This window comes from Chelonia mydas, chromosome 6 (assembly GCF_015237465.2).
Source record: "Chelonia mydas isolate rCheMyd1 chromosome 6, rCheMyd1.pri.v2, whole genome shotgun sequence".
Lineage (NCBI taxonomy): Eukaryota > Metazoa > Chordata > Testudines > Cheloniidae > Chelonia > Chelonia mydas.
In genome coordinates this window covers 27,123,162-27,144,407 of record NC_051246.2, presented here as the reverse complement: position 1 = coordinate 27,144,407, position 21,246 = coordinate 27,123,162, and the positions used below count along the sequence as shown (strand labels likewise).

General features: G+C 43.7%; 1 protein-coding gene across 19 annotated transcripts in view; it reads right to left on the bottom strand.

The window, feature by feature from the left end:
• BRSK2 (BR serine/threonine kinase 2) overlaps window positions 1-21,246 on the bottom strand; it is a 427,587-nt gene that overhangs the window by 111,476 nt on the left and 294,865 nt on the right. For all 19 annotated transcript variants that reach the window (XM_043548957.1, XM_043548952.1, XM_043548954.1 and 16 more), the window contains exon 4: window positions 2,935-3,075. In XM_043548957.1, coding sequence (XP_043404892.1) covers window positions 2,935-3,075 — 141 coding nt within the window. The remainder of the gene's footprint in view (window positions 1-2,934; window positions 3,076-21,246) is intronic.

Here is a 21,246-nt window from a genome sequence, read left to right as displayed (position 1 = left end):
TCGAAATCCACAAATGTGGTCAGCTCAACCTCTGAACTGCTCCCCACCCTACCCCATTCTTCTTAATATCACCCTACAGCTCCTTCTTGCCCCTTGAGAAAGGCTTAGATCCCCTCTTCCATCCATTACTAATACATTCCCTTAGAAATTTCCAGTTATTTACACAATGAGGGGAGAAGATCAGACACTTAGGTGGCCATTTTCGCTATGGGCGTATTAGGGCTCTTGATTAATCGCAGTTAACTCACGTGATTAACTAAAAAAAAATAATCGCAATTAAAAAAAATTAATTGCACTGTTAAACAATAGAATATCAATTGAAATGTATTAAATATTTTTGGATGTTTTTCTACATTTTCAAATGTATTGATTTCTATTACAACACAGAATACAAAGTGTAAAGTGCTCACTTTATATTATTATTTTTAGTACAAATATTTGCACTGTAAGAATGATAAACAAAAGAAATAGTATTTTTCAATTCACCTTGTGCCTGTACTGTAGTACAATCTCTTTATCGTGAAAATGTAACTTACAAATGTAGATTTTTTTTGTTACATAAGTGCACTCAAAAACAAACGAATGTAAAATTTAGACCCTACAAGTCCACTCAGTCCTACTGCTTGTTCAGCCAATCACTAAGACAAACAAGTTTGTTTACATTTATGGGAGATACTTCTGCCTGCTTCTTATTTACAATGTCACGTGAAAGCGAGAACCAGAGCCAGCTCTAGGTTTTTTGCCTCCCCAAGCTCCAAGCTGGCGTTGCAAGGTATTTACGTGCCAGATATGCTAAACATTCGTATGCCCCTTCATGATTCGGCCACCATTTCAAAGGACACGCTTCCATGCTGAAGATGCTCGTTAAAAAAAGAACGTGTTAATTAAATTTGTGACTGAACTGCTTGGGGGAGAATTGTATGTCTCCTGTTCTGTTTTACCCGCATTCTGACAAATATTTCATGTTATAGCAGTCTTGGATGATTAACCAGCACATGTTGTTCGCTTTAAGAATAATTTCACTGCAGATTTGACAAAATGCAAAGAAGGTACCAATGTAAGATTTCTAAAAATAGCTACAGCACTTGACCCAAGGTTTAAGAATCTGAAGTGCCTCCCAAAATCTGAGAGGGACGAGGTGTGGAGCATGCTTTCAGAAGTCTTAAAAGAGCAACACTCAGAGGCGGAAACTACAAAACCCGAACTACCAAAAATGAAAATCAACCTTCTGCTGGTGCCATTTGACTCAGATGATAAAAATGAACATGTTTTGTCTGCTCTGCTTTGGATCATTATCGAGCAGAACCTGTCATCAGAATGGACGCATGTCCTCTGGAATGGTGGTTGAAGCAGGAAGGGACATATGAATCTTTAGGGCATCTGGCATGTAAATATCTTGTGATGCCGGCTACAACAGTGCCATGCGAATGCCTGTTCTCATGTTTAGGTGACATTGTAAACAAGAAGTGGACAGCATTATCTCCTGCAAATTGTAACCAAACTTGTTTGTCTGAGCAATTGGCTGAAGTAGGACTGAGTGGACTTGTAGGCTCTAAAGTTTTACATTGTTTTATTTTTGAATGCAGTAATTTTTTTGTACATAATTCAACATTTGTAAGTTCAACTTTCATGATAAACAGATTGCACTACAGTGCTTGTATTAGGTGAATTGAAAAATACTTTTTTTTTTATAGTGCAAATATTTGGAATAAAAAATAAAGTGAGCATTGTACACTTTATATTCTGTGTTGTAATTGAAATCAATATATTTGAAAATGTAGAAAACATGCAAAAAATTTAAATAATGGTATTCTATTATTGTTTAACAGCACGATTAATCATGATTAATTTTTTTAATCGCTTGACCCTAGGGTGTATGCATGGGGCATTCTGAGGACAGTAGTTAGTCAAACCTGAGGAATATGGATAATCATTGCAGAATTACTGAGAAATAACTATACAGTCGTTATGCAAATCCCTGCGCTCTCATTGTCTAACAATGGCCCTCAGCCTATCAGAATGGAGGAATTTGCATGCTGTATGTAGTTATTAAGACACAATTGTGCAGTCATTATGTAAATCACAGCACCTTAGCCAATCAGAATGCATGGAATTGTATTACTGAGAAATAAGCGTGCAGTTACAGGTCAGTAACTGTACAGAAACCCTGTGATTTGATTGGCTGCAACAACTCAATTTCAGTATAATTTAAATTACCCGAACTTGTTAAAGCTGAAGTGGAAACTGGTTCAATTTAAAATGCCATCTGCAAGTTAGAGGTTAAACCACACTCAATGGTTAAATCATTCAACTGAGTTAATATGTAACAATAACAGACTGATAAAGAAAATTACTCCCTACTGGAAAGGAAATTAAAGGCAACAGTGACTCAAATGCCCAGAAGGGGCCCAGGCAGGGCTGCCAACTGCCAGCACATTTCCCTATAACCCAAGGTGGCCATAAAATGACATTGTTGTATTGATAATTGTCCCAAGTTTCTTCAGGGACTAGTCTTGATAAGGCACATATTATTCTCGGTTATTGGCAAGTGCCCCCAAGACTCATGGAAATGAAGGACTGGTCCCCCAGGAATTTGATTTTCTTGGTCAAAGCACTCACTATAAATGAAGGTGACAGCAGCTGCCCCCTCCCATTATGCTCACCATGGAACAGCAGGCTCGCTTTCCAATGGAAATCAGAAATGAGCCTTTCTACATATATTATAAACAGATCCAAAGGAAAATCATGGACAATCTACGTGTGATTGATGCGTGTTCACAGAGATAACCAAGAAGTAGCAGCAGCAGCCGCGTTTATGTAGCACTTTTGGACCCCAGTAGCAAACAGACGTATAAGGAGCCCCAGCCCCAATGACTGTTTCGTTATGAGTTTCCAGGCCGTAGTCACCACCCATTATAAACCTGCTGTACTCACCATATTGAATGACTATGGCAGAAGTCTAAAGCAGAGATGATTTGTCGGAAGAACTTCCTGGCTTCTTTTGGCGTTAATCTTCCCTTTTTTACGAGATAGTCGAAGAGCTCCCCACCTGACACGTGTTCTAGCACCAAATACCTAGAAAAAAATAAGACAGGCCTTTGTTAGCACATGATCACACAGCTCTCTCTGTCTTTGTCTCTCTCTCTCTCTAGGAATTAAACTTGTGTGAAATACTGTGAAACGAGAGAATTGGAAAATTAGCAGCTGTGAACATTTTTAACAGGGTTGGAGTCAAGCACTGCTTGGACTCCAGGCGTTTCAGTGATTCCAAACAATGGAACAAATTCAGTTTTCAGCATCCCCAGTAGAGGGATGATATCTGAAAAGCAATAATTCCTCCAAAGATCAAGACGGATAGCGGGCAGCAAATTATATGTGAGCTTCCAGTATAATTTGGCAGCTGCAAAAGCTAATGCAGAGTTCGGCTGCATATGCAGAGACATCAGGTCATTAACCAAGGTGGATGGTGATAGTTCCTTTTTTGAAATAGCTTTGGAGGAACTACACTCACACAACTGTGCTCAGTTCTGGGCACCTCAGTACCAGACAATGTCAACAAACAAGAGGGAATTTGGAGAGCTGTTGAAAATAAACAGGCTGATTTATGAGAAAAGATAAACTACATATGTATAGCATGGGCACCCAGGGAAGGGCTCATTTCTGCAACCCTTACTCATGCTGGATAGGTCTGCTTCACTTGACTAGTCCCATTGACTTCAAGGGGACTACTCTTGCATGTAAGTGTTACATAGAATGAGTAAGGGCTGAAGAATTAGGTCCCAAAAGGGGGATAGGAAAACTGCATGTTATCATTGGCATTCAAGTACTCCAAAAATGTACCAGGCAAAGAAAGGAGAGGAATTATCTAGGGCAGCCCAAAGGGTTATTATGATTAGGGGTAATGAGATGCCACCAATCAAAAGAAAACTTAAGCTAAATATCTGGGAATGTTTCCTAAGAGTGGAGCTCTAGGAGACCATGGAATCGTTTCCCTCGATAAATAATGGCAGCCCCATCAACTGAGTAATTTAAAACTGGACTAGATACAACACTGGAGAGCACAGGGTAGGTAACAGACCTGCCTTGGCAGGAGGATTGTCCCGAACAGGGTTTCTCAACCTTTTTGATACCAGGCACCAGCTTGCTGCCTGCCTAAACTGTCAGGGAGGTCTCAGGGGCTGGCACCGGTCCATGGACCGATCACTGAGAAACACTGGTCTAGAGAAACAATGAGGCCTTTCCCATCTCTACTGTGATTCTGTGCGACTGTACAGTGCTGCCGCCTTCTGTGTACACACAGTACATTAGATATAGGGAGAGTAAATGATGCCAAGATACTGTGTAAAGCTTTTATTGGTATGAGTCTGAGATGACCAAAATTACTATGCAGGCCCTCCCAGACTAGTGACACAAAGAGGTTATTTAATGAAGGACCTTTTGTTCTCTGAATGGATTACTTTGCAGATCTCCCTTTAGGGGCGGACCCGCAGAGGTGGCTTTTATGCCCTTGGCTTCAGAATACTGTAACAGGGGAGCAAGCCCACACTCCCTCAATGGGTAACTGCTTTGAAATGTGTTCCTTTGCCGCATGGAAGGGCATGCGATCTGACAGCAGATATCTGCAGGGGCAGTGAGATGAAGGTAAACAGGACTAGTAAACATCACCATCTTTTGTTGATACCACAAATTTCACTGGAAAACTGTTAAAATAGTACATTTTAGAGAGGTTTTACAATTTTTTAGGGAGTTATTGTTGTATTCCTTTGTGCATAAGGCAAGTCAGTGTTAGTTCCTGTACCCTTAGTCCAACCAAACAGGTCTTGGAAGGAGAGGAAAAGAACAAAATTACTTCAAGACTGAATACTGTCCTTTCAGTGCCTCAGAATGGTATGATTTGGGAGGGAAACTCCAAATTTGGGGGGAAAAAGAAAAATATTCTTGTGCATTTTTAAGTGGTCCTTTTTGAAGCTACTCAGAGTATTTGAATATTAGGAGTAGCCCTGGAGAGAATAAAGATAGTCCAGTAGTTAGGGCAGCAGCTGTAGATTTGGAAGACCTCGGGTAAATCCCTGCTCCTGTGTAACCCTGGGCAAATCACTTAGACTTAAACGGATAAAGAGTTTTATAACCAGTGTTGTGCCTTTGGATATGACAGCTGGTAAGGCAGAACTGAGGTTATGGAATGAAAGGTTACACGCAGTCAGACACACTGAAATAGATCTGGAACCCCAGGAGGACTTTCCCAGAGGGGTTGATACAGACAGGTCAGTGTGGCAATGCCTGAACCGCCTGCACACGCAAACTGGCAGATTGAAGACTAATATGATCCAGTGAGGGTACTCTCATGACATGAATGTATGCGAGTGCAGTAAGGTGCAGACCATGGAGCATTTGCTGACTCTTTGGGGAGACCTATGAAGAAGGACCTCGCTGCAGCAACAGAAAGAGCCATTGCTTGTGCATGGGAAAACCTCTAGTGTGCGATAAGGACACGAGAAGATGATGATTTAGACTCTGTCTGTGTCACTGGATGATACTTCCCTGCCCCACAGGGGGGGTTGTGTGGATAAACACAGTAAAAGATTGTGGGGTGTTCAGATACTACTGTAAAGGGGGGCGGAATAGGTACTTCACAGTGACAGAGAGCTCGTGGGGAAAAGTTGGAAAACTTTTTGTTTAAATCAAAATTAGAAAAATTCCGACTGAGCTCTCTAGTGCTTGTTGAAATGCCACAAGAAAAGTTAATGGAAATTTTGTCAATTCTTTTTTTCATTAAGATCCAGAATCAGATGAAAATTTGTGTTGAAACATCAAATTTTCAAAAATTGTGACTCGCTCTAATCCAGGCAGAGGTGTTTTTAGTGAGCAAAGTGCCAGTGAGACCATCATAAAAGTATGATAAAATTCAATGGACCATATAGCTATCACCACTGTCTATATGGTAGATATGTTACTGATATAGGACCAGGCACTCTATCCTGCTCTATTGCTGTGGCACTGCTACATGATGCCAAGAGAGAAAAGACAGCCCACAGCTCCATAGCTGGGGATTCCCCTGGCTTGGGGAAGTCCTGAGTGGTCATCCAGCTAACATAGGTGGTTCCTATGCCACCCGTCCTGCAGCCTCTGGTGTAGGGGCATATCAGGATGTGGGACAAGAAGTGGCCTGTCAGTGATCTCCATCTGATGCATAGTCCCTTGGAGACTGAATTTGGATGTCTGGGCCTTTTAAGTCTCAGTGGTCCTGCACTACCCAAACTTTGGCAGCAAGGCATGTTGGGAAAGAGGATTCCCTATATAAATCATTCTCTTCCTTGTACCAGAGATTGACCTGGTCTAGTCTCTCCTATGGCAGACCCAAAATTGGCCTTGGGATCAAATGTAACTGGCTCTCTGACTGCTCTTCCTTTCTGCTGTGCCCAGAAGAAGCAGGATACAGCAGAGAATCTGGCTCAAAGATTTCAGACATAGTACAGATCAATAGAAAATTTTTTCCAGGGTGGTATAAAGATGTTTATATGTACAAGCCTGCAGACCCCCCTCTACACAAGTTTCAAATGCAGTTTCAGAAAATTACAGGCTCAGCATTTCTGTCACCCTCAGCAGGAACTGCAAAGCAATTTATTTTCATCAACTTTGTCTTATTAAAAATACTCATCCAAAGTGCACCAACATGCCGTATGATAAATAAAACAAATGGAAATACAAAGTGCATTTACGAAGGTATTTATTTTTGTTCACCACCCAGAAGCACCAGATATAATAATGGAAACAAATGGGGGAAACATCTGAAAAAGATTTGTGCCTGAGATGAGTCGAAGAACAAGAAAGAAGCACAGAGAGACTGTATTCTGATCTGACAGATCCCCTCATGTGACAAGAGGAAGGAGGGTGACAAACACATTCCCAAATGGTTAAGTGTAAGAAATAAATGCTGCAAGGATTATTCTACAAGTGCAGCATGGTTAACGTTACATCTAGAAGTTCATAGTCCCGATTTGCTGCTGTACCAGGAAGAGTCACCAACCAACCCTATTCCCTGCAATAAGAAAAGGAGGACTTGTGGCACCTTAGAGACTAACCAATTTATTTGAGCATAAGCTTTCGTGAGCTGCAGCTCACTTCATCGGATGCATACTGTGGAAAGTGTTAATTATTTTGATTAGTGCACTATAGCTTAGATGGTCCATGCTGTACCTATATATAAAAAGAGAATCCTATTCTCAAAAGCTTACAGTCTAGACAGAGAAGGAAGACAAAGGAAAGAGTATTGTCCCTTTTTACAGATGGGGAACTGAGGAACGGAGAGACTCAGGGCTTGTCTCCACTTTCCAGGGGATCCATTTAGCGGGTCTAGTGAAGACCCGCTAAATCGACCGCCAATCGCTCTCCCATCGACTCCGGTACTCGATTGGAATGAGAAGCATAAGGTAAGTCGACGGGACCCGTCGACCCAGCACAGTGTAGACACCGCAAAAGGTCAACCTAAGGTACGTCGACCCCAGCTACGTTATTCACATAGCTGGAATTGCGTAACTTAGGTCGACTGAGCCCTGTAGTGTAGACCTGCCCTCAGTGACTTTCCCTGAGTCAAACAGTGAGTCCACAAGACCAGCCATCAACTTGCTCTACAGCCCTCGATGAGTTTAATAGAAAGCAGCGGCACTGAACCTGGCCTGACTGTTTGCTGATTCAGGGAGCAGGTGAGCAACAGAATATACATAGCTTGGAAAAATGGACAAGGAAAGCAAGATTTTCCTGCCGTTCCTCCCCCATTCTGCCCCTTCCTGACAATGATATTACCTCATGGTACCATTTTGCTCCTGCATCTGTTCCCAGAAACTAGTCTTGGCCATTGCTTTCCATTCATTGCACAGCCTGAGTTTCATGTTATATAGAAAATGGAAAGCAGCAATTTTTAAAGGGTGTTTTTCAACTCTGCCTATGGTAAAACTGATGGTGTCAGTCAAAAGCTCTCCCCAGTGGAAACCTAGCTGTAAAAAACACACCATGCATTACTCTCTGAAAAGTCACTGCAGAGTAAACAGAGGCAGCCCCTTGGCAGTGCACTGTACACCCGCATGCTGTGATAATTGCGACAGGGAAGTATGGAGCCACCCCGGGCTGAAGGACTCTGCCAGAACACTTAGCTCTCCCACCTTGAAAGCACTGTACAAATGTTAACTAATTTAATCCTCTCACTTTCCTTGCGAGAGACACGCTGTAAAGGTCATCACCCCCATTTTACAGACAGGGGAGTGAGGCACAGTGAATTACCCAAGGTTACGTGGCAAGATGGTCTCAGAGCTGGGATTAGAACTCAAGATTTCCTGTGCTCATGTTCACTAGACCACACTGCCCTGAACATCAATCACCCCTGTTCTCTAGCTTTCACTGCTGTGATTATGGTGACTGCAGCGCTGGCCTCTCCTTTTTGATACGAGTCCATTTGGAACAAGTGGATTTGGACAGAGGCTGCAGCTGTCAGGCTTCCACAACTCCAATTTGCAGTGTGCACACACAGTTTAAAAAAATTATTAAACACTTCCTCTACTGGGTGAATTCTTAAATGTGGGGCAGATTCCCAAACAGGCAAGGCCATGGTTTCAGAATGCCAGCACCATGCGTGCCCAGAATTTCTTTATGCCTCTGCTGTGAGCCAATACATGAAATGAAAAATTTCAGGGAAAGCTTCAGAGACGAAGGAGACGAGACCCCGGTGTTTAAAGGAAAAGAAACCGAATGCTTAATAGGAGAAATGATTTCATCCACCAGAGAGGAGCAGAGAGATCATGAACAGCAGCCGAGTGATTCTTCCCAATGTGTTTTATTAATTTTATCTATCCCCTTCGCCACTTTTCGATCTGTATCCTAGACTCATCACCTTCCCCAGTCAAAGCTAACAAGCTACTAACCTCACGTGGCATCTAGGTATCATGTGAGACGCCCATGCAACTCGGAAAAGAACTAAGGCTCGACTTTTAAAAAAAAGTCTCTGATAGAATGTTTAAGGCAACAAAACTGTATAAACCTTGCAACTGTTACAGGGATAGCAGCAGTGCGGGGCAAAGGTGGCTGTAAGCCATCTTTGTGCCTCCCAGATTCCGCCTGTTCTAGGAGCTGGTACAGCTCCCAGCACGTTCTAACTTACAGCAGCCTCCCCATGACTGCCTAGGGGCTGTTCTGCCGCCCAGCACAGACATAGCATAGAGCACAATACCGTCTCCTTTTCCTGGCCCCAACATGCCCCTAGGCCAGGCGCCGTGAGGTGGGACAGCACAGGGCCTATATTGCTCCTGCACAGGGATATTTTCCTTGGGGCCAAGTTGGTCCTTCATGGCCTGCTCCTCCAAGTTTGGATTCTGAGCCATATTTTCCTTCAGTTCTGTATATCTTGGCTTGGGTTCATTTCTGTTGGTGGGAAATTTACTACTAATTCATGAGCTTGCTTTTCATTTTCACCTGCAAACCCCAGATGCTGAGCCAGACTCTGCCTGGCTCTTCCATGCGGTCACTGCGTGGGGAAGGGAGCAAGGAGCCTCCTCCCACCTTGTGCAGCACATGAAAGGGCAGGAGTGAGAGCTGAAGTCCCTGTGCTCAAAGGGGAGGAGAGTAGGCAGAGCCACGACTCCACTCCTGTACTTGCTGACGGGCTGCAGGGTAAGAGAAGTGTGCTGCACCCCATAAATGGCTGTATGTGCTCCTGCTACACACTGGGGAGCTCTGGGAGAATGTCCCCGGGTGCTCACTCTGGGGCAGGGCAGCTCTGTGCCACCCCAAGGCAGGGCTGTGCTTAAATTGCACAATCTAGCCTGGAGTGATTTATGGAAACACAACTCTTACAGAAAGGCAGACTGGCCCAGGAAGAACCAGATCCGTCCATCACCAGGTACCAAGGGCACAATATCTAAGGAGGTCATCCCAGTCCTGATGATTACAGAGGATGACAGGTTGTTTGCTAACCCTTAGCAGGCATGGCCAGGAAAAATACGTGCATGCCACCTAAGTGTCCCCACAGCAGCTCATCATTAAGTCTTGGTAATGGATATGCAGTTCATGTTTTCCCAGCCCTATAGATCCACACAATTTATGATACATCTGCCCTTATACAAATTAGATCCTTCGGGGCAACATATACATTTATTTATTATTTATTAAAGTAAATTGAGATCTTTGGATGAAAGATTATGAATGCAAAATAATAACTGAATTTATAATACTTAATAACAATACTTTGCACTTCTACGTCACCTTTCATCAAAGGATCTCAATGCACCTTACAAGCATTTATAATGAGAGACTCGTCACTCCCCTGTGAATTAGGGAGATTTTATTATCCTTATTTTACATATGGTGAAACTGAGGAACTGAGAGGGAGCAACTTGTCCAAGGGCTCATAGCAGGTCAGCAGAATAGTTGGGAGCAGAACTCCTGACTCACGGACTCATGCTCCAATACTGTATATCATCTCTTATCCCAAAGAATTTGAAAGCACTTTTCAAATGAATGTCCAAACGTATAATATAACGTATTATATTATAAAGATTATTGAAGTGCCTACGGCTGTTGCAGCTAGGCCTCTGATGAATAGTAAACATTTTAAAAGAGTAAATTAAATAGAACATCTCAAATGGGCAAATAAAGAATAAACCAAAGTCATTTGGCCAGGAAAAAAATCAAACAGGTTCTTCTTCCCCCTGCCACCGCCACTAAAAACACAAATCAGTTAAAAGCTAGGCCAAATGGGAATGTCTTGCACAAAGCAAGTCTTGGGCTTTGATGGACTGCTAAGGAGAGTGAATGCATAAGACAGAGACCTTTGACCCTGAGGAGTTTAAGCTGATACCATGCCACCACAGTGTACAAGATGAGATGGTCTCTCACTAAACTGAGTTCCAGACCATCAATGCTTTAGAGATTATTACCAGCACCTTGAGCTGCAGAGGGACGTGAACAGGAAGCCAGTGTAGACATGAGACAGTTGTGTGATGAACTAGCCAGAGATTCTGGTTATACTTCAAAGTTAGTCCTTGCACTATAGTAATCCAGCTTGGAGGTGACAAAAGTGTGGCTGGCCATTACAATGTCCACTTGCAAGAGGAATGATCACCGATTCCTGACTAGCTGTTGGCAATGGAAGGCAAACTGGACTATCTAGGGACAGGAATGGTTCTGCAAACCATTTTAGCAAAGGCTAGAATTCACCTTCAATAGATGATGCAGATACTGTATCTCTCTATTCCCCTCCTTTTCTCACTCCTCCGAAAACCTCTCACTGCCGAAGTCTAGGAGTTGTAGCCAGTTCATTTTCAGGCAGATCACTGTCTTGATTAGGACCTGGCAGAATAATACTACATAGTACTACTGTCTGGATTCGAAGAGAAGGAGATCTAGAGCTGAGCATCACTCAGCTAGGGAGCATTAATCCACTACTCAAGCGAGCAACTTCTGTGGCAAAATGTGGCAGCAACACTATACAACATACTTTAGGAAGCGAAAAGTAACTGCTCCTGCTGAAACTACAATGGAATGTTAAGTAGGAGGAATATTAATGATCCAAACTGGATAACAATGGGATTTACACTCTTACTCTCAAAAAAAGAGCTATGGGATTTTAACTATCAGCAAGGTCACGGCCTTGGTGTAAATTCCCTGCAAAAAAATGGACAGACATTATCCCTACCAGCACATTGGGGAACTGGTTACACACTAAGAGGGAAGAGTGCCATTTCCTGCAGTACCTGGGTCATCCTTGCAAGTCATTCATCTATGTATTGACCAGGTCTGGTACTAATTAACTTTTGAGATTTTTATTAAATGGTACTGAAAAAAAAAATCCCACCTCACTTAAACCTTGGCAGGAAGGTGGTTTGTCTGTGCATGCCTCAATCTGTGACTCACAGGATGAGGTCCTATGGTCTGTGCTCTAGGAGGTCAGACTAGATGATCATAATAGTCCCTCCTGACTTTAGAAATCTATGACTTTATATCTGTATTCCACTGTGAGGCAAAGACCTCTGAATAGATGCAAAGAACAACTTTCAAGATGAGGAAACTTAGCACAGCTCCTACTGGTTCAAATAGGCAAGGCTTTGGGAGTATCTGGTAGAGCTGATACTGATGGACTGTGAAGATCCTGTTTTAAGATTTGGCAGCATGGTGGCGATGTTCAGCCCCGAGGCAGGACACTTCAATGATTAGTTAAGTCTGCTCTGGGATCTGGCCCCCTTGACTTCTAGCTTAATATTTTGCTTTTATAAGAGACTGATTAGAAGAATGCTAAGACCAAGGAACGCAGCACAGATAATGGACACTCTAGACTTGACACGGATGCAGTTAGACCAACATAACCAGTCTATGTGGTCAGAGGCTTGAGTCAAATAGTAATTCAAGATATAAGGACAGAAACAACCCTTTGCCCTCACCTACCGCAAGCCCACCAATACCCACACTTCTTAAAACTTCCTGATGGTACCATGTGCTTAGGCCACATGAATACCCACTGACAGTCTGTGTGAAGATGTTGGCTGCATCAGAACTATCATGTGCCAGACATATTCAGTAATCCCAGCAAAAGTCCAAGCAACCAGAAAATAGCAGCCACCGCCCCCGCAACAAATTCCCAGCATATTGCTCATTAGAAACTAACTATTACTCCCAAACAACTCGACCGAGAGCTAGAAAATTCATTACATTTCAAAGCAACTGTGCATTGGTGAGAGACTGGTCCCAAATGCCAGGTCTCCAGAGACAAGCTTACAGCCAAATGCAGGCTTAAAGATTTCTTCTGTAGACCATCACTCTCTTCAAAAAGTTCTACCACCTACAACTCAGCAGGAGGAGGGTTAAAAACTGCCCAGCCTGAACTGACATACTGTAATTCTTTGATGGCTTTCTGCTGTGCCATTTTCTATTGATTAAATAATCTCTATCAGATATTAAGACCCTTGTTATTGGTGCAGCCTATAAATTATTCAGGAGCTATATAAATTCTTATGGCGGGCATGAATTTTTAAACCCTAATTTGGCACAGAGCCAGGAGCTCTTTATTCCCCCCACCCCCGCAAAAAAATGTTTGCACTTGTGATTTGTTTTAAAGGACCAATTTTAACCATAAGCTGCTTGTTTGAAGGGACTTTTTGTGTGGTTGCTAATTATGTTTGGACTAGAGGGATGGGAGGGGGAGTGTGGAGAGGTCGGTTATGCCGTTGTGCTGCTTCTACCTTTGATTTATTGGGGATGAAAGGTGTTTCGAGGGCTGCCGTGGCTGCTATTTATGGTGTGTAGTCGTGCATGCCAAAGCACAGCAGTCATCTCCTACGTGGGCACACGATGTGGAACGCATCCGGCCGGAGGGATGCTCAGTATGGGCTGGGCAAGGCTGAGACGACACCCATTAGCTAGCACACTGTCCTCTGTAGCATATCTGTCACTGGCTGATCAGGAACGCTGAAACCACCCCTAGTTCCTATTCTTGAGAGCTTGGGGCCCTTTTATTTACAGACTTATGTCTCTCTTTGACCCTCACCCACACCATGGCGCGGCTGTCACAGGGACCTGTGTCCAACTGGCTTTCTGGCAAGCAAGGAGTTAACCCCTTGCTGAGGCCCATGACGATGCACATGGCAGAGCTGAAAGCCCAGTTAAGCTCTCAGGTGGACTACTGGACACTCTATACAAACAAATCAGCCACAGACAAAGGGGCAAAAATTGTTAGGTAAGTATAGCTCCCCTGATTGAAGTTGTAACCCAGGCTGGGGTTTTTCTGTTTGCCTTCGAGTCAGGTGAACTGGTTTTTGGTCTCTCTTGCTGCACTTGGAAACCCCAAGAATGAAAGTTCAAGACACTCTTTGCTGAGCCCAATGCTCTACACTCCAACATGACACAGATGCACTCTGTTTACACCTGCACTCTTTCTTTTGAAATCCACGCAGGGTTTTCCCACATGTGGGTCTAATTTCAGAAGCTAGGGCTGCCAATAAAAAAAAGACTCTAACAGTGCCACTCCTCTCTCACATCCTCTTTCACCTCAGCATCAGTTTTCAACAGAAATAATCATAATTAAAAAAAAAACAATCAGGAGAGGGCTGGCAATATGAATGCCTCTGCAGACACTGCTGATCTTTGACTCCTGCTGTCAATAGATCCTGCACCTGCCAGACTTGCGAGTTGTGCATGGGTAGGAGGGGGTATTCTGTTTTCGTTAATTGGCTCAATGTGTAGCATTCTTATCGCTGAAGTCAGAAGGTTATGGGTTTTAAGTCCTGCAATGAGATTTGGGCTCATGCCCAGTAGTGACATTGCCCTGCAGGATGGAGGAATGGCTTCTGCGGTGTCTGGAGGGGGGGTTAAAGAACAAATGGCACTTTTCAAAGGAGTAGGGAATAACCCCAGTGGTCTGTCCAGTATGCTCCCTATCAGTTAAAACGGGTTCTTGTATGGCATGCTTGAACTGGTTTGGATGAAATAATCAAACCTGAGCTGAGAATGGGAATTGAGTCTGAAATGTAAAGGTTAAAACATGTTTTTTTTTTTTAAAAAAGATATGTCTCTCTATCTTACCAGGTTTCCTAGCAAATTCCCATGAGACAACCTGATTCTGTGAGAGAGAACCAAACCTTTGAGGTTCATCCACCACCAGCTGTAACAGCACTTTGCAGTGACATAGCATCTTTTATTTGGAGGGCTGGAAGGGCCAAGTTTTCACATGACTTCAGGGTATTTGGTGCTGAGCAGTTCTGAAAATCTGACTGCGTGTGTCACAACCGGAGCTGCTGGGTACTCAGCATTTTTGAGAACCTGGCCCTTACTTAGGTGCCCAATGGGAGCTGAGCTCTTCTCAAAATGTGGGCCCAACTGTAGAGGCTGAGTACTTGAAAACCTGAGCCCATGGCCTTTAAATGGTGAGTGAATAGTATCATCCCTCCCCCACTTCAAAGAAGAGGAGACAGTGCCCAAAAGTCATCTGACTTGGTCAAGCTCAAGCCATGATTTAATGTCAGAGTCAAGAATAGAAACCAGGTATCCTGTCTTCCAGACCTATGCTCTGTTTCTGGACACATAATGGCTACTGAATTTTCCTGCAGTCAGTGCATGATCACTATATAGCTCAAGGTTTTTGTGAAGCCCTTTGTGGCTCACTGAGTAAAGACAGCGCTTTTTGACCACAAATTCTATTCCCCATGACTTACTCAGAGTGTGTTTGCTCTTCGTTATGGTCACATCAGGTGAACCTCACTATCAAGTGCTCTATAATACTTTTGTCTCTTGCTGCCAAATTGTGGTGTGGCTGGGAGTGCTGTGGAAGCAGCATGCTTATCCTGGTGATGTGTCTAACTGTGATTGCCCCACTGAATGGTCAACCACAGCAGTCAACAGGCTGAAGGCATTGAATCAAATCCGGCTTAGCCACAAGGATAATGGCTGCGAGGTGGGGACTTCTACCTATACTTTTACATCATGCACATCACCATGGTATCTGCCTCGGCATTGGCCTGGGGTGGAGATTTGTAAATTGGCAGCTATGGAGTGATATCGTCCTTAAGGTTTTGGCTAGAACACAGAGAGCATTTGGGTAAGTGGAAAGAACCACTCTTAGTTGCCATTATTAGGTCTACAAGGAGATGGGGAGCTAATTAATGTATGTCCTGTAACTAGCCTTCTTGAGCTACGAGATTGTTTTAAAAATAGCCACAAGGAAAGAGTGAGAGCGAAAGCAGAAGTCAGAGTGTGGCCCTGTATGTATTGTCATCAGCCTGCCTGTCTAGAGAAGCATGTTAGCATTCATGGTGATGCTTAAACCGAGTTCTGGCTAGACAGATGCTAACCCAACATCCAAACAAGACCTAAGAGATAGACAGGTAAAATAGCTAGACAAATTGTACCTCCACCCTTTCTTGAAAGGGTTCTGTTGCTAAGTTCTATCTGTCAGGTGGAATTCCTTTGGAAATGGGATTATAACACACATTCTGGGCTAAATGGTGGCACTGGGTTTGCTATGCTAAGAGCTCCTTGAATAGCAGGTTAATTGCTTTTGCAAGTCTGCAGGAAAGCCCAGACCTATTGAATAATAAGATGCATATCTGTGACTTAAAATATGATTTTAAATTGCTCCCTAGTAAAATATGCACCGGCCACTTCCACAGGTGAAGAGCAGCATGTTTTTTTGCTTCCCCTTATTTAACACACAACAGGTTTTTAACAAAAAACCATTCCCCAGCTCACAGTGGTAGTGCTATGAATAGTGTGTACACAGCTCCCTTCTACCTGCATTCTAGTCACACCATTTCTCTCCAGGGCCAATTCATGTGGGAAGGGAACTTCTTTATATACAGTAAGAGGGGGCAAAAAAAAATCTGCTTTCAGATTTCTAAAGGGTTAGTGGGTATGTCGATATCCTTTGTGTAACTGTAAACTGTGTGTACATACACACTAGACAGAGAATACTGCACAAGCAGCTATGAGCTATGAAAGGAATAGGCAGACAACTATGAATTATGAGGCTGCAATCCCACTGCAGGGTGCTGATGTTGTTATAAACCTCAAGGGTGAAATACAAATCACCAGAAAACCCCACATAGAAATATAGCCCATATATTTCCACACAACTCACCTATTTGTTTGATATGACATAGACCCATGCTCTGGACCCAGGTTTTGCACACACCTCGACTTGCCTCCACCCCCCCTCAGTGTTCCCTGCTTTTCCCCTCTAGATCCCATGGAAAGCTTCTATTGTTGTCCTATGAGCAACAGGACTAAGTTCTGCTTTCAGCTACACCAGGCTGAGTGGTGTATTTTGGAATTGGGTCCATGGCATTTAAAGATGACCTGCATACGGCCTGAGTGCCTGACACTCCCTCCAAGAACAAGTGGGATGAGAAGGGGCAGGGTGTGCATGTGTGTGTGTGTGAGGGGTGGGGGGGATGGGGGGCAGGAATGGGTACTAGCAAAGCTTGCTGGATGCTGTGTTAGGTAAGGGTTTACATAGCAAACTCCCCGACCCATGCAGAACAGGAGCTTCCAGAGACACTGTGGCTGAGAGGGGTGTCAGTGAGTTGCGATTCCTTTCTGGAGCTCCTTCTGGGGTGGTGCACCTATGCATCCCCTCTTACCCAACGCAGAGAGGAAACTTGGTTGGGCCTCAGAAGAGTAGCGTTTCGTTCCCAGTTTTGCTACAGACTTCCTGTGTGACCTTGGGCAAATCACTTAATTTCTCTTGTCTTGACTAGAACTAAAGGTTGGTTTTTTTTTAATGTTACGCATTTAAAAGATACGCTTTATCCTAGTCATAAGAAAACAGGAACTGCCAGAGTGTATCAGACTTGTGATCCACCTAGTCCAGTGGTCAGCACCAGAGGCTTCAGAGGAGGGTATAAGAATCCCAAAGTAGGCAGTTATGGGATAATCTGCTGTCTATGCAGATCTCATCCTGATTTCTCATAGTTAGAAAACATCTTATGCCCTGAATCATGATTTTATTTTTTATCCCTTTCAAAACTCTTTGTTTGCACAAAGTGTTATACTTCAGGATATTACAGTTCTCTGTTTAAATGTCCAGTCCCTCTTTGAATCTTACTAAATTCTTGGCCTCAAAGACATTATGTGGGAATGAGCTCCATAGTCTAATTACATAATGATTGAAAAAGTATTTCCTTTTATCAGTTTTGAATTTGCTACCTTTCAGTTTCATCGAATGTTCCCTTTTTCTTGGGTTATGAGACACGGAGAAGAGAAGCTGCATGAATACTACACAAGGCACTCCAGAGAAGGCTGCCCGATCAATTTATAATAAGGCATATTATTTGAGTTTTTCTCCATCTCCTTCCTTATGCATCCTAACAGCGTTTGCTTTTTTCCACAACAGCTGCACAATCAGCAGATATCCGCACCGAGCACTCCACAGTGATGCCCAGGTCCCTCTTCTGAGTTGATACAGTTAATTTAGAACATCACAAGGTGTGTGAGTAGTTCAAGTATTTCCCTTCAGTGAGCATCACTTAGCACTTATCAACGTTGAACTTCATTTGCCATTGTGTTGCCCATTCACCTAGCTTGCTTAGGTTTCTCTGAAGTTCCTCAGCCTTTTCTGGACTCAAAATGGATTCAACTAGCCTAAATAACTGTGCCATCTCCAAATTTTGCTACCTCATTGCTCACCCTCCATTCTAGACAGTTAATAACTATATTAAACAACATTGGATCAAGTCTAGACAAGGCCACAGTGCCTCAATTCCCCATCTGAAAAATGGGGATAATAATCTTCCCTTGCCCCCACCCTTTTTGTCTGTCTCGTCTATTTAGATTATAAAATGTGCAGGGCAAGGACTGTCTCTAATAATGTGTTTGTACGGCATCTAGCACAATATGCCCTGATCTCTGCTGATGGCTCTTGATGCTCCTGTAAAACAAATAAGAAACAATACTACTAAAAACAACTGGCAACAACAGTGCTGTTGCTTTGGCCCACTACTGTAGTGTTTTTATAGAGGGTGCTGTACACAGTGAGACACAATGGAGCTGTGATTTTGCCCTATGTACCTGGCATGATATTCTGCAGTCCTGTGGTTAAATAAGACAAATCAATATGCTGGAAAGGAACTGAAAGCCTTAAGCCTTATAACCAGCTTTGTCTCTCTAAATATCCCAATTAAAAAAACCGAACCAGAGTAGATATGACTGCTACGCTAACACAGCTATGCTGCCGAATTTTTATTATTCTTTTTAAACTCATTTTCAGCGCTAAACAAACTGTGGAAAAAGGATTTGATTCATGGATGCATTAGGAATCTACTCAACCAAAGCCCCTTGTCACAAATTAAATCATAAACCAAAAGTCAAACATGATTTGTGAAATTAACATTTATCGAGGAAATACTCCCCAGCGCCGCGCTGCGATTAGTCTCTGGCATCCGAAATATCACCCATAATTCATAAGCTGCCTAAGAAACCATGCCATAGACACCACTGTCAAGATGTCAGGTTTGATGGAAAGGCGCTGCGGCAACCAGAGAGCAAATTGTTGCTGATGGTGGGGGTCACAGTGTTTTATTATTTGTGCAAATAAAGTGCAAGTCACATCAGCACCCCTGTTCCCACCTTTAATAAGTGCATACACGCAGCCTCCCTCCACACACTTGTACCCTCCATGGACACTCTCTCTCCCTCTTCTCAATTCAACCCAAGGCCATGCCCAGTTCTAATTCTGAACAGTGAGATCTGGCACAGAAGCCGCATTACGCCATTTCTTTAAAATTATATGACTAATGAGATTAATAATAAAGAATAATCCCTTGCATTTCCATAGTCAGTGTGTTTCCTTGGAAGGAATCAACAGATCTCTGAAGTAGGCATTATTAGTCCCATTTTAGAGACTGGGGGAACTGAAGCTCGGGGAGTGGCAAGTGATTTACTCGAGGTTACACAGTGAGTCAGTCGCCAAGTCAGGATTAGAATCCAGGATTCACGGCCAAGATTTTCAAACCTGGCTTAGAGATTTGGGGTGCTTCCATTTTTGGGTGTCTACACTGAGACACCTTAAAGGGGCCTGGTTTTTGAGGGAGGGTGTTCACAGTTTCTGAAAATCATGCCCTTTTCATGTGGCTTAAACTGGGCACAAAAAGGCACTAGTTATTTTTGAAAGTTTTGGAGAAGGTACTTGCTTGGTGCAGTCACAGTGGTTCTTCAAGATGTGGTCGCTATGAGTGGTCCACTGTAGGCATGCTTCTATCCCTGCACTGCCAATCGGAGAACTTTGCGAGCAGTGTCTGTTAAGCCCACACACGTGCTGTCTCTCCTTGTGCCCTGCCACGAGGCCAGCCACCACATGCAGGCTAACACCCTGCAGTTCCTTCTCTACCACAGTCATTGGCAAGAGCTCGGAAGTAGAGGGGAGGAGGGTGGATTGTGAAGCACCCATAGGGACACATGCCGAAGAACCATCGTTACTGCACAAGGTGAGTAACTTCTTTTTCTTTGAGTAGTGTCCCTATTCATGCTCCACTTTAGGTGACTCCCGAGCAGTACCCACCACTGGAGGGCTGGGACTTCAGAGTTGGGTCAGTTACAGATGACAGCATTGTGGAGCTGAAGATGGTATCAGAGGTGGAGTCCCCAGTGATTGCATAATGTTCTGCGAAGGTGTGGACTGACGCCCATGTCACTGCTCTACAGATTTCTGAGATAGGGACATTCTTGAAGAAAGGGAGGGATGAAGAGATCGACCTTGTGGAGTGTGTATGGGTAGTATCTGGAGTGGTCCTATTGTGAACTTGGTAACACTGTCTGATGCAGTTCGAGACCCACTTAGAGAGTCTCTGGGCTGATATTGCTGAGCCCTTGGATCTTTCTGCAAGGGAGAGGAAAAGCCCTGGGGACTTCCTGAAAACCTTCATCCTATCCAGATAGAAGGCTAGGGCTCTCCTGACATCTAGCGTGCGTAATATAGCCTCCCTGTTGTGTCGGTGAGGCTTGGGTAGAAGGTTGGAAGGTGAATCAATTGGTTCATGTGAAACAGGGAGGTTACCTTAAGGATGAATTTTGGATGTGGCCTGAGTGTAACCTTGTCCTGAAAGAATACCGTGTAGAGGTGATGTGCCATCAGAACGGCTATTTTCCTATTCTCCTAGCCGAGGTGATTGCTATCAGGAAGGCTGTTTTCATAGAGAGATATGTAAATGAACAGGTGGCCAGGGGTTCAAAGGGAGGCCTAGTCAGTCTTTTCGATGCCAGGTTTAGGTCCCACACGGGGTTAGGGTGCCGGGGTTGTGGGAAAAGATTTACTGTACCCTGGAGGAATCTTTTAGTGGTTGGGTATGACAACTGAGTATCCCTCTACTGGCTGAGTATCCCTCTACTGGCTGTGGAAGGCTGCTATGGCCGCCAGGTGGACTCAGAGAGTTGAGAGATAGTCAAGATCTTTTTAGGGTCAGTACATAGCCTAAGATCTGTGGAAGAGCCGCACATGTTGGGGATTTTTGTTGGGAAGTACACCAAATCTGGAACCTGGGCCGTTTTCGCAGGTGTCGAGGACTTTCTCCTGTGTAGTACTCTCTCTTGTACCTCCCTCAAGCAGGAGTTCTCTTGGTGTTGGAACCATGAAGCAGGCACACCTTGAGGCGAAGAATCCCCAGGTTCAGATGTAGGGTGCATCCTCCGTTCTGCAAGAGGAGATACAGAGTGGATTGGAGAGAGATTGGCAGGCATATCGCGACCTGTGACAAGTAAGGGTACAAGGTCTGCCTCAGC